Here is a 12,456-nt window from a genome sequence, read left to right as displayed (position 1 = left end):
ATCCCAGTGGGGGATGCTCTCCAGAGACTTAATCTAAACCTGCAGTTTACTCCAGCACTGCTGCAAGCCTGAACTAAGAACTTTGCCATTACTGTATGTAATTGATTGCATTTAACCAATTCTACCTCTCTTCTCTACCTTTTTCCCTTTGTAAATAAACCTTTAGATTTTAGATTCTAAAGGATTGGCAACAGCGTGATTTGTGGGTAAGATCTGATGTGTATATTGACCTGGGTCTGGGGCTTGGTCCTTTGGGATCGAGGGAACCTTTTTCTTTTATTGGGGTGTTGGTTTTCATAACCATTCATCCCCAGGACGAGTGCACTGGTGGTGAGGCTAGGAGACTGGAGTGTCTAAGGAAATTGCTTGTGTGACTTGTGGTTAGCCAGTGGGGTGAGACCAAAGTCCTTTTTGTCTGGCTGGTTTGGTTTGCCTTAGAGGTGGAAAAACCCCAGCCTAGGGCTGTGACTGCCCTGTTTAAGCAATTGGTCCTGATTTGGCACTCTCAGTTGGGTCCCGCCAGAATCGCTCCGTCACACTGTTCCACTGAAGAAATAATTTGAAAAAAAAAATGATAATCATAAGTTATTGGAATAGGGGGACTGGATCCTGGGTCTCCCATCTGAGTGCTTGAAACACCAAGCTACCGAGTCATTCTCATGTTTGCATGCTTTCTCTCTCACCTAACTATTATTTCAAGTTGCATTATGTATTCAGACTGCAAGGTCCTCTGTAAGGGACTCGTGGGATGGGGAATTCAGGCAAGCGTTAATTTTGGTTTCTTGTAGCAGGTGCGAACTTCACTGGGCTAAATTGAAAGGCCTATCTAGAAAGTAGTTTCCCTTGATGAGGATATGACCTTATAGCAATTTAACCTAAGAGGCTAATTCCAAATTCCAGATTTATAAATTTTGGTATGTGGTTCAGAGGCATTAAGTACCTGTAGTGTTTCTTGACTCTATGCAGGGTCGGCTCCAGGCCCCAGCACGCCAAGCGCGCTTGGGCCAGCATGCCGCGGGGGGACGCTCCACCGGTCGCCGGGAGGGCGGCAGGCGGCTCCAGTGGACCTCCCGCAGGCGTGCCTGCGGAGGGTCCGCTGGTCCCGCGGCTCTGGTGGAGCTTCCGCAGGCGTGCCTGCAGAGGGTCCGCTGGTCCCGCGGCTCCGGTGGAGCTCCCGCAGGCGTGCCTGTGGAGAGTCCGCTGGTCCCGCGGCTCTGGTGGAGCTCCCGCAGGCATGCCTGCGGATGCTCCACCAGAGCCGCGGGACCAGCGGACCCTCTGCAGGCACGTCTGCAGGAGGTCCACCGGAGCCGCGGGACTGGCGACCGCCAGAGCGCCCCCCGCGGCGTGCCGCCATGCTTGGGGCGGCGAAATTGCTAGAGCCGTACCTGACTCTATGTGTATAGTACTTCTGAAAACTGGTTGCTAGTTTTAGAAATTACTGTATGGTAGGAAACTGCTACTAAAAATTCAGCCAAATTAGGTCTGATGGATAAGTAAATTAATTTCTTTCTAAATCTGTTGAGTAGAATACATTTTTAAATCTTCTTGTGGCTTTTGGTTGTTATGCACCATCAAACTGTGGTTATGAGAAATTTTCTTTTTGTGATACTAGGCAGCTTCACTGAAGAGGCCTTGCGTTGTTGTTGCAGGCTTATGGAGATGGACTCAAGTAGCAGCCCAGGCCTTATTGGTTTAGGTATCAAATTCCTCCAAGAAAAAAAATATGAAGAAGCTGTCAAGAGCCTAACTGAAGGTAAACATGTAATATAAAAGGAATGGATAACGTGTTGCATAGTAATGAATATTTCTGCTAGGTACAATTGCTAAATTATACTGGGTTTCTTTTAGGCTTTGTGCTCAAAGTGGAATCGGCTAAATATGTTATAATTAGGTAAAACAAGCCGTAAATGTAGAGGGACATTGTCTGCTTGAAATCTAGCCAGCTTTTAAAAAAGAGTTAAAAGGTATTTTGGTTACGACATCTGCTCCTTACCAATTCTGAAGTGTTTCTATAAGTGTATGTTCCTTTTTTTTTTTCCTCTCACCCTGTTGCTGAGTCAAATCCCACACAAACCCAAGGGCAGAGGATGCATATTATACAAAAGAAACAGTGAAATTGACTGTTCTGTTACAAATGCATAAAGTAAATTATAATATTTTTATAATTTTTCAGTTGTAGCCTTATGAAAATAGATTAAAAACAAACTCAGAGGTGACTTTTTTTTCATTAAGTTATTGTGTCTCTTTAAAAACTTTTGTGTATATTTACACTAAAAATGATTGTCTTGACCTTTGAAAGAGAATCTTGAAGCTTTTATACAGCAGCTATAACTACTGCAGTGTTTTATGTTAAACTAGTATTTGATTTATTAGTGGTTTGGTTGCACTTAGATGTAAAAGGCTTGTTTAAAATGGGTCACGACTAGAACTTGTTGGAAAATAAAGATTTTTTTCCCCCCATGAAAAATTTTCAACTTTTTGACTGGAAACCTGAAATATTTCAATTTATTGATACCATTAATGTCAATGCCTATGGGAGTGATAATCAGGTGCCTCACACCCCCAGTCAGACTACATCTCCCATGATGACCCATGGCCAGGGATTCCTATGATGTACCTCTCCTCATCACGAGAAGAGGCTATGGTGTGTCATGGGAGATATAGCCTGGTTGGGGAGCCTGGTCCATAGAGACAAATGGGGAGTTGTGGCATCTGAACTACAACCCCCATGAGGCATGACGACATATCCATATGAAAGTATTTCATTTTTTGGCCAAAAACACAGGGTTTCAGGCATTCAGCTTTTTGACATAAAACCAATTTTCTGTAGAAAGCAGATTCTGTTTTTCCCCCCAAAAAACCTTCACTTAAAAAACAGTTTTCTGTGGAATGTAGGGACTTTTGACATAAAACTGATTCTTTTGGTTTAAAAAAATGGAATTCCTGAACATCTAAATGTTTTTGGCCAAGAACTAAAAATACTGCAACCAGCCCGACTCATGAACTCAAATTTCAGGTTCATTTAGTTAAAGTGTCTAATATGGGAAAGAATGAGTGACATGGAGCAAGTGAAACTGAGTCATTGTTAATTGCTAAACTGCCGCCCACCCCTCCCCTTCAAAATATCCCCTTCCATTTTTTTTCCTAAACCAAACATTGTCTGTGATGGGGGAGTACAGTTAATACCATGTGTCTGTCTGCTGGGTTTCATTTCAAGGCTCTAAAGGAACTTCAGGCTGTGGCCTGGTAAGGAAAGTTGAATCTATTGTTGATAGATACCAGTGGACAATCAAGGTACTTACACTTTTGAGTAACAGATTGGCTCAAGTTTTATTGGGGCGGGAGAGTGGAGAGAGGTGACGAAATCTTAAAACACCAGTGAACTCCTCAATGATCACCAGATTTTTAACGTTCTATTTTTAAGGAAGGCTAGTGAGGAGGTTGTGGTGAAATAGCTTTAATATTATCTAAATTTATTTGTTCTCTTTCAGTCTGCCTTTAGACCTGGGTGGAGCTCATGCTGTATTGGAATCTGTAGATCTTTTGGTGGACAAAGACCTGAGGGGAAATTTTTGGAGTAGTCCAGGAGATTTTGGTGCTCATCTCCCATTAAATGGAAATTTTTATTTTCAAAATGAAAATATATCTCTAAACCATAATGTTGTGTAATTCCTTGCCTTTTTCTCCCAGTTTCTTGCTGGATAGGAAGAATATTGTGAAAATACTGAATGTGTCATAATAGAAAGACTTGCACTCTTTTTTCTTTTTTTTTAGTTCCACCTTATTTCATTGTTAATTATAAGTGGCAAGATAATGTTATAAGCCTGGACTAAAATAAAATAAGATCTCTATTTGGGTCTCTGTGCCACTTAGCATGGTGATTCGTGGTGGTGTGTTCGTGATAGAACTGTAATGTACTACCACTTCCAACACTCACTAAGGCTATCTGTAGCCCCAAGATTTATTTTAAACAAATACTGATTTTAAAAATATTTGTTCTAGGTTTGCAGCAGACCAGCCAGTGTCAAGCAGCATGGTATTATCTGGCAGAGGCGCAAATGAAAATGCATAAACATAAAGAAGCTGTTATTTCCTGCAATCGAGGTAATTATCCTGTAGCTGAAAGGAGTGGTAATTCCTAATCTTTCACTTTCTACTAGATTAGAAAAAAATATGGTCATGTTGTTAGCTTAGGTTGTAGCAAATACAAAGAAGTCAGTTATATTGTGCTTCTGAACTATAACTGTCTTAAGAAATCTGATCCAAAGGCTAGTAAGGGCTCTCCTCAAAATGTTAGTGGAAAAATAATTTGCTGCAGTGCCAACTGAAGAAGCTAATGTTATGGTTACAAATAGAAGGGTACTCTGCATGGATTTTTTTTCCCTCTGAAAATGCCTGGTGCAATTGAAGGATAAAATAATATCTAGCTAGATATATTCACAAGTCCATTTTACACATGGCCAACTTCCCGTGGTGTTCAAGCTCTAGAGTTGTTAAACTGTCTTGATCCTTGGAGATTCTCAGCTATTATTTATTGGAGCAATTTCCAAAACTGCAATTACTGATACTAAGTTCAGTCTAGATTTCCACCTGAATTTTACTCTACACAAATAAGGGAAAGCTAAATTTTGCTGTTAAAGGGACACTGTCAGTTCAAAATGTCTGAAAACTTTGTACCTAGTAAATTACCTGATTATTATAACTGGAAAACTAGTGAAAATAAAGTATTTCCTTTTTTTTTTCCAGTTTCTTCTGTATGTTTAACAGCACCTTGTATACAGTCAATTCCACATTCATCCTAGTATAGTTAATTGCTCTCTTGCTAAACAGATTTAAATAACAGGGGAAAAGAAAAGACCAAGTAACACACTTCTAAGAAAAATGGTATGATAAAAGGTGCTTTTTCTCAAATGTGAACACTTAAATAAGTAAGTGTCACAAAATGTCAAGTTGATAGTGCCCTTCTTAAATCAAGCATGGAACTAAAATGAAATCTTTCATTTTTAACAGCTCTTAAGATATCAGGACAATTTGATGATGATGGTGGCAATCTACAGCAGAAATACATTGCCCTTCGTTTGAAAGCAGAGGCTCTTATTAAAATAGCAGGTGCTGATGCTGCAGAAGAAGCCATTAGCACTCTTGAGCAGGTATTTTTTGGCTGATATAGGTATATTTAAAGCAAATCAAGCTGTCGTCCTATTGTACTCACAATCAAAGGATGTTTCCACTCCCCTTATTTTATTCCCAGTGCCGAGAATTATTTTATATCTACAGTATTTGGTAAAACATGTCTTCCCCCCCACCCCACCTCCACATCTTATCCACATTCTTAGTCACTTCAACTCTGAGTTGGCAGTCTCTCTTCAACTATCAACCTTTAAATTTTCAACCTGTCTCATTGATGACCTCCATTTTCGCACCTTATTATCTCTGGTCCCTTCTTTTTGTTTTAGCTTTATTTTTGTTTTAATATAAACACACAATGAAACAAAACCTATATAAACACAAGATGGAAAAAACAAAGAAAACATTGAATTTTGTTTTTTATGATTTGTAAAACAAACCCTGAACCCATAGAGGTCACACACAGCATCAGTTATTAAAGTGACTAAATAGATAAAATGAGAACATATCCCCAGTACACATAGGTTTAATGCATACTTTTGCAGTTGAGTATATAATAGTTGTGTGACCAGACATTCTCACATTTTTTCCCAAGCATTTCTATTAGTCATTTTTTGTCCATTTAGGTAGTTCTAGAGGGCTCACTAAACCAGTCTATGTATGAGAGAGGAATTGCAGATTTCGATTTTCTCAAACTAGTACTCTGGCCCCCTATAGCTACTGCAGTTTCTTACTGTGAACTTGTAATACAAGCTCATCCAGCACTCCTAAAATACACAAGCTTGGAAAAGGAATGATAGCAGCACTTAAAGAGAGCCCTCAATATGGAATTCCAGAATACATGCACTGTTTGACAGGTATAGAAGATGTGTGAAAGGTTGGGATGTGGCTGTTAGAATCTCCAACATTTACTGTGTGTTGCCAATCTGGCCTTAAACAAATGTTCTGGAGTCCAGCAGTACCTGTTCTAATATCTTGTTCTGAAAGAATCACAAGGATGTAAAACTGCAGGTATCTTCACATTAACTCTGGATCCTTCTTGAAGTCTAGCTCTGTTTCCTCTAGTTCATGTCTCTTTGACTTAGTGGAAAAACATTATGTATACTTTATCTTGAAGCACACTTTTCTCACTTACTTATTTATGGTGACTAATACAAGGAGGAGAGAATGAGGGACAGCTCCTGATTGCTGGTTTACTATCCCATCTTGCTCTTAGGCCTGGTCTACACTGGGGGCGGGGTTTCGATCTAAGGTACTCAGCTTGTACTAGTTTGAGAAAATCGAAGTACCTTAGTTCGAATTACTTACCCGTCCTCATGGCGCGGGATCGACGTCCGCGGCTCCCCCGTCGACTCCGCCACCGCCGTTCGCGGTGGTGGAGTCCCGGAGTCGACGGGAATGCGTTCAGAGTTCGATATATCGCGTCTAGATGAGACGCGATATATCGAACTCCGAGAAATCGATTGCTACCCGCCAATATGGCGGGTAGTGAAGACGTACCCTTAGTCTCCAAAATCTTAGTGCTGTTTTACTCACTGCTTAGACTTCCCTCCCAGCTCTGCCCTTGTTCTCTTCCATTTGCTCCCTACACTCCACAGATACCACTCTGTCCAAGGTCACTTAAGCTCCTATCTAAATCAATGAAATTCTTGCTTTTCCTTATTCTCCCTTAATATGTAAGCTTCCTTTTAAGACTGTTTTAAACTGTGGGAGGTGCACTATCAATGTGAAATTGCATGTTTAATATTATTATGACCTTCAGTCTTGCCCTGAGAAGTGCAATGTGCCTCACCATATACCTTGGGGGGAGGAGGGGGAATTGACAGCTGACACACAAGCAGAAATGCATAACTGACTTTGAAAGATAACACATTGAAGCAGGTTTTACTTTGGATAGCTCTACTAAGTTTTATATTAACTATTCTGCAGCGTTTATCTTCAGTTACCTTGCTGTCTGATTTTTTTTTTGGAAACTTAGCCCCAAAAAACATCTGCTTAAAATGGTTAAATCCAAAACTATAAAATCTGTTCTAATGCTACACTAAGCTTCTTTAGAGAAGATAAGCAAATCTTATTTTAAAAATAAAACTCTACCCTTATGTGTGTGTAACATTTTCTATACCCAAAGTCCTTTTACTTGCTGATCTACAAGCTGTAGCATACTTCTTTGCTATGATGAGTCAGTAGAACAAAGGCCAGTTAGTTATAACATTAAAGGATCTAAATAACCCCCTCCAAAACTTAAATTCATATATCTACTGAATATTTCCATTGTGAATGGCATTCAACACAGATTCCTAACATTACTTAATTTCTCTAAATGTTATACCAATATAATAAAAACCAGCAGGATCTTATTAAGAGGGATAAGGCAAAGATACCACATTTATTGTAAATATAATAATAAAGCAAAAGATAAAAGCAAACAACGCTGTTTTACTACTTATTCCTATCACTACTTATTCCTTATACACACACATATATATATTCATTCACACAATCATTCATTCAGGTTCTGTATAGGTGTTATAGTTACCAGCCTAGAAGTTGCTCATGCCAAGTTACTGGCCAGGTATCTTGGTCATGAGGATGGAGCCAAGTCTGTCAGATGCACCTGATGCTCCTGGAGGTTGGCAGCGGAACCAGGGACTCAAAGTCCTCAGTTTTTAGAATCCATTTTTATAGGGGGGGTTGTCTGGTGGTCCACTTGACACATTCTTCGGCCGATGGATCCTTTCTAGGCTGGCACCTCCCTAACCATTCATGTACATTAAGCATTCATTAACATACATTCCATATCTTAGGCAGAGTCAATTACGGCTTAAGGCTCACAGCACGGTGGTAACATAGCGTCCACTTCAAGAACAAAGTCAATTACCTTGTTTGTAAGTTTTACATAGTAATAGAGTATCTTTCACAGGACAGATACAATTAATGTTTTCTGCAGACAGGGGCTTACAAGTTTTAACAGAACTAAAAGATTTTTGTACTTGGTGAAACTGGGGTGGGGGGTCACTGTCACTTGGGGGAATCACTGGTAGTACCTTCTTTAATATCCCTACATAATAAGATCTGAAACACAGCCATAACAATTTCTAAGTGGCTTTTGTTATCAGGGGACAAAGAGGGTTAATATATTTACTATTTGTATTATGCCTGGAGATGGGTCTAATATCTTAGATGAGTAATAACCTACCAACTGTAGGGTTCAATAAAGTTTTAGCTAGTGTTTACTATTTTCTAGATTTCAGATATAAATAATGACCCAGTGCTTCTGGCTCTCAAAGGTCAGGCTTATCTGAACAAAGGTTTGATTGATCAAGCTTCAAAGGTAATTTGTTCTTTTTCTTTTAAATTGAACTATTTTTATCCCTGTATATAACTGGAAAAAAAATAAAAACATATCCTTTGGCAGGTTGCACAACAGCTCGTGTTGTCCCACCCTCACCTGGCAGAAGCCCATGCTCTTGAGGGTTTGATTTATTATACCCAAAAGAATTATCAACAGGCAGAAAGAAGGTAGGTTTTTAGTGTGACTCTATAAGGCGTGAGGGAACTCTTTAAGGATTTATATGACCTTTTCCCTCCCCTCTCGCCTCCTCTTTTACTTAGCTTTCAAAGAGCGATTGAAAGAAAAGCTGAAACTGCAGAGTACCATCACTACCTAGGACTCACTTACTGGTTCATGGGTGAAGAAATAAGGAAAGATAAAACAAAAGCTCTCACTCAGTTTCTGAAGGTAACAAAAACACCGTTAACATGTTCATGTGGAACTGTTTATTATAAAACCTAAGTTAAAAAATATCTTGGCTGGAATGGGGCAAAATGTGTATCTAATGTTTCACAAGCTGAGAGGTTGGAAAGCTTGCACATGGGACAAATTAAAAGTGGTAGCTGGGAAAAATGGATCTCCATGCAAACTCTTTCTTGAAACCATGTGACTCCTTGAAAGCTACTTGCTGCCTCCTCACCTTGCTCTCATAGAGGCTCCTAATGCAGCCTAATGGTAGTGACTTAGGAAGCAGCTTCTGACCTACCTTTTCTCCTGGGCTATGCAGTCCAGGCTGATGTGCATGCACTTCAGAAAGTGGGGAAGGAAGCAAAGAAGAAGGGAAAATGAAAGTGGCAACTGAAAAAATGGGGAGAAAGGGGCAGGAGAGACGAAAAAGGAGGATTGGGAAATTCTAAGTTGGATAACCAAGTTGAAAGGTTGGGTGCTACTGATTTAAGTAAGCTGGGTTTTTCCCCTTGTTTTTTTCTTATATAGAAATGAATCTGTACACAATTGTGATGCATGCTACTCACTTAAGGGACATGGCGAGCATGCATTCTTGTTTTTTGGTATGGATTATAAACTTGGTCAACAGATGCACCACAGGCTTTTTTCAACAGACTTGTTTTTTGTGTTTTGGGGTTTTTTTGTTGTTGTGGTTTTTTACAACCTTTTACCCTCTGTATATAGGGGTATTTCTTTTTCTCACTCTGGCTGGGAAAAGAACATTTATAGGCTCCAGAGTGAAAGAATGGCATCCTCATCTACTGCCTCCAGTCTGATCTCTGTGCTGTATGCTGGACAATATGAAAATGACACTTTTAATAATTTATGTATGTTGGCCTTTTTCTTTGATCACTACAAAACTGTCACTCTGCTGTGTGGGTTGTGGCCTTTCAGACCTAAACAATAGCAAATACTTAAAGTTTCCATTGTTAAGATTGTTTAAACTTTAGTACATAACAAAATAAATCAGCTTGAAGTTCTGCATGATGTAATGCAGCAAAACTACAAGCATAGTGCTAGAAAAATGACAGTATTTTTAACTTACTGTTTTAACAACACTCTAAATGCTTATTAAAGTGGATTGTAATGTTCCCTTCACAACTTGTTTTGTCTGATATGCAACATTCACAAGCATTTGGCATATTTATCACCCTCAGTAAACTCTGCAGAAACAATTGAGTATTTTTTTGTTTTTAAATTCTGCCTAGCTTTAATATATTACCTTTGATGCTACATGAGAAATTCACAAGTAACTTATGTCTTTGGTTCGATATAGCCTCTGTTGTGTAAATATTTATACATCAATGGACTCGTTCTTGTGTATTTATAATTATGCTTCAAAATGCACTGTATTCTTTTCCATGGATGTGCCTGTTCGTAGGCTGCAAAATTGGACAGCTACATGGGAAGCGTCTTCTGCTATTTAGGTCATTACTACAGAGATGTAGCTGGAGACAAAAGCAGAGCTCGTGGCTGCTATAAAAAGGCTTTTGAACTAGATAGAACAGATGGAGAAGCTGGAGCAGCAGCTGTAGACTTAAGTGTGGAACTTGGAGACACGGTATTGTATATCCCTTTTTTTGAGCATTTATGGTCCAATTTGAAGTGACTTGTAGAAGAACAGATTTTCTTGTCTTCAAAATACATAGAGTTTTGAGACTGGACACTTGGTCTCTTTTTCATTGTTTAGTAATGTTATAGCTTCAGGCCTGCTTGACTTCTCCACTTAAAAATATTGATTAAACTTTTTCGGGGGAGAAAATTTGACATAATATTTCTGAGCACCAGAATTAGTATGATTTTGGGGGTGGAAGGGTTAATTGGCAAACATGAAAACCTCATGTCAGCCATACAAACTACTCAATCAAACAATCTAAAACATCCTCCCCCAGAATATTTATTTTAAATGAACTTCTTGGCCCACCTGTGTCAACTCTTGTAGCCTATTTAAAAAAAAAAAAAGGCAAAACCCCACTCTTAATAGTTTCACCAAAACAATATGGAAGTCTGGAAGCTTAGTGTTAGGAACTCAGCTATAGAGCCAGTAACTATGGCTTTCATTAGTTCTGCTCATAGTAGAGAAAATAAAGATCTTTTAATAACGGTGGTAATATTTTCCCTACCCCCCAGTAGCCAGGAGTTGTCATAGTTATCTGCCAGGTCTAGTTGAGGTGAATGAAACTGTTAATAGGGAGACATTTGAAAAATAAACTGTCTTTAGAATATATACTAGAGTCAGATTTGGTATGGGACTTCAATGAACTGCAGTCTTTTGAATAACTCATGCCCTTTAAAGAGTCTAATGTTCTTATTAAATGCTCAGTTTTCTAATGTACAAAAGCATTACCATCTTATCTTCACAGATTAATTTAAGCACAGGTTCAAAGTGAGTGTTTTATCTTGTCTTCTAGATCTTTAATGGTTCTCACCCTCTTTTTCTCACCCCCCTCAACAACTAGAGGTCAGTTTTCAGGCTAATGCTTCTGATCAGACAAGACTCATCTGAGATTCAAATAAATCAAATTTGGACTGTAGGGTTTGCATAGCTGCTAGAATTTTCAGTGGAACTTTTGAAGTGACCCATGTTTGTGTAGGTCTACAACAGACAAAAATGGACTAAAAAGCAGCAATGGCAAGCAGAGTCCATGGAGGAAGGAGACAAATTGTTCCTTGCCTCGGTAGTAACCTTTCTATTGTGGTAAGGTCAGCTGATAGAAAGTTTTCTATAATTCTTCTTCCATCTCTTCCCTCCCCCCCCATCCTCTGTCTGCCTTACTTTAAGAGATCTGATAAAAGAGGGGTGAACAAAAGTTTAAGATCAGTCTATGCAAGTCAGTCTCGTTATTCCCCTTCTGAAAGAAATAACTAAAACATGTCCCAAACAATAGTCCATAACTAATATCTGATATGAAAGTGATTCTGGAGAAATATAGGCTTTTTTGTTTTCCCTGTTAAAGTAACTGACCTGCGTCTCAATACTTGAGTAGTATTTGTTAGACAAATGCAAATCCCAAACAATGATTTGTTCAAAATACCTGGCGACGCGACCTTCAGGTTGATAGCAAAAAAATGGGCTATACCTGGAACCAGCTAGAGCGAATGGCCCAGGAGAAGAGAAGATGGAGAGATTGTGTTTGTGCCCCCATACCCCGGTTGGGGTGACGGGCATGAATGAATGATGATGATGAATGATATTGCATGTACATGTAAATGTATCTAATCTGATATTTTGGGGTTTTATTAGGAGACTGCTTTGGCAATCTTGACTGCAGTAACTGAAAGAGCAAGTGCTGGTACAGCAAAGTGGGCCTGGCTTCGTCGTGGACTTTACTACCTGAGAGCCAGTCAGCACTCCCAAGCAGTGGCTGAGTAAGAGAACTAGTAATTGAGTTAAGCTGTTAGCCCCACAGTCCTAGTCAAACAGTTTAATCTCTAAAATCTACTTAGGTCAAAGACAGTGTAATAACAAAGCAAATCTCCCTATTAAGAGATTTGGCTTATTGCAGTTGATGCTGCAGCAAATGCTATAAAGTCATTTTGTCTACTCT

At 39.3% G+C, this 12,456-nt stretch overlaps 1 protein-coding gene across 6 annotated transcripts in view; it reads left to right on the top strand.

Annotated features, from left to right (window-relative positions):
- TTC37 (tetratricopeptide repeat domain 37) overlaps nt 1-12,456 on the top strand; it is an 88,212-nt gene that overhangs the window by 25,317 nt on the left and 50,439 nt on the right. For 5 of the 6 annotated variants that reach the window (XM_039543318.1, XM_039543322.1, XM_039543319.1 and 2 more), the window contains exons 9-16: nt 1,616-1,756; nt 4,006-4,107; nt 5,014-5,153; nt 8,375-8,461; nt 8,546-8,649; nt 8,743-8,869; nt 10,290-10,469; nt 12,153-12,277. In XM_039543318.1, coding sequence (XP_039399252.1) covers nt 1,616-1,756; nt 4,006-4,107; nt 5,014-5,153; nt 8,375-8,461; nt 8,546-8,649; nt 8,743-8,869; nt 10,290-10,469; nt 12,153-12,277 — 1,006 coding nt within the window. The remainder of the gene's footprint in view (nt 1-1,615; nt 1,757-4,005; nt 4,108-5,013; nt 5,154-8,374; nt 8,462-8,545; nt 8,650-8,742; nt 8,870-10,289; nt 10,470-12,152; nt 12,278-12,456) is intronic. The other variant, XM_039543324.1, reaches the window with a different exon arrangement.

This window comes from Mauremys reevesii, linkage group 6, assembly GCF_016161935.1.
Source record: "Mauremys reevesii isolate NIE-2019 linkage group 6, ASM1616193v1, whole genome shotgun sequence".
Taxonomy (NCBI): domain Eukaryota; kingdom Metazoa; phylum Chordata; order Testudines; family Geoemydidae; genus Mauremys; species Mauremys reevesii.
Note: the sequence above shows the minus strand (reverse complement) of the source record. Positions and strands in the feature narration are given on the sequence as shown.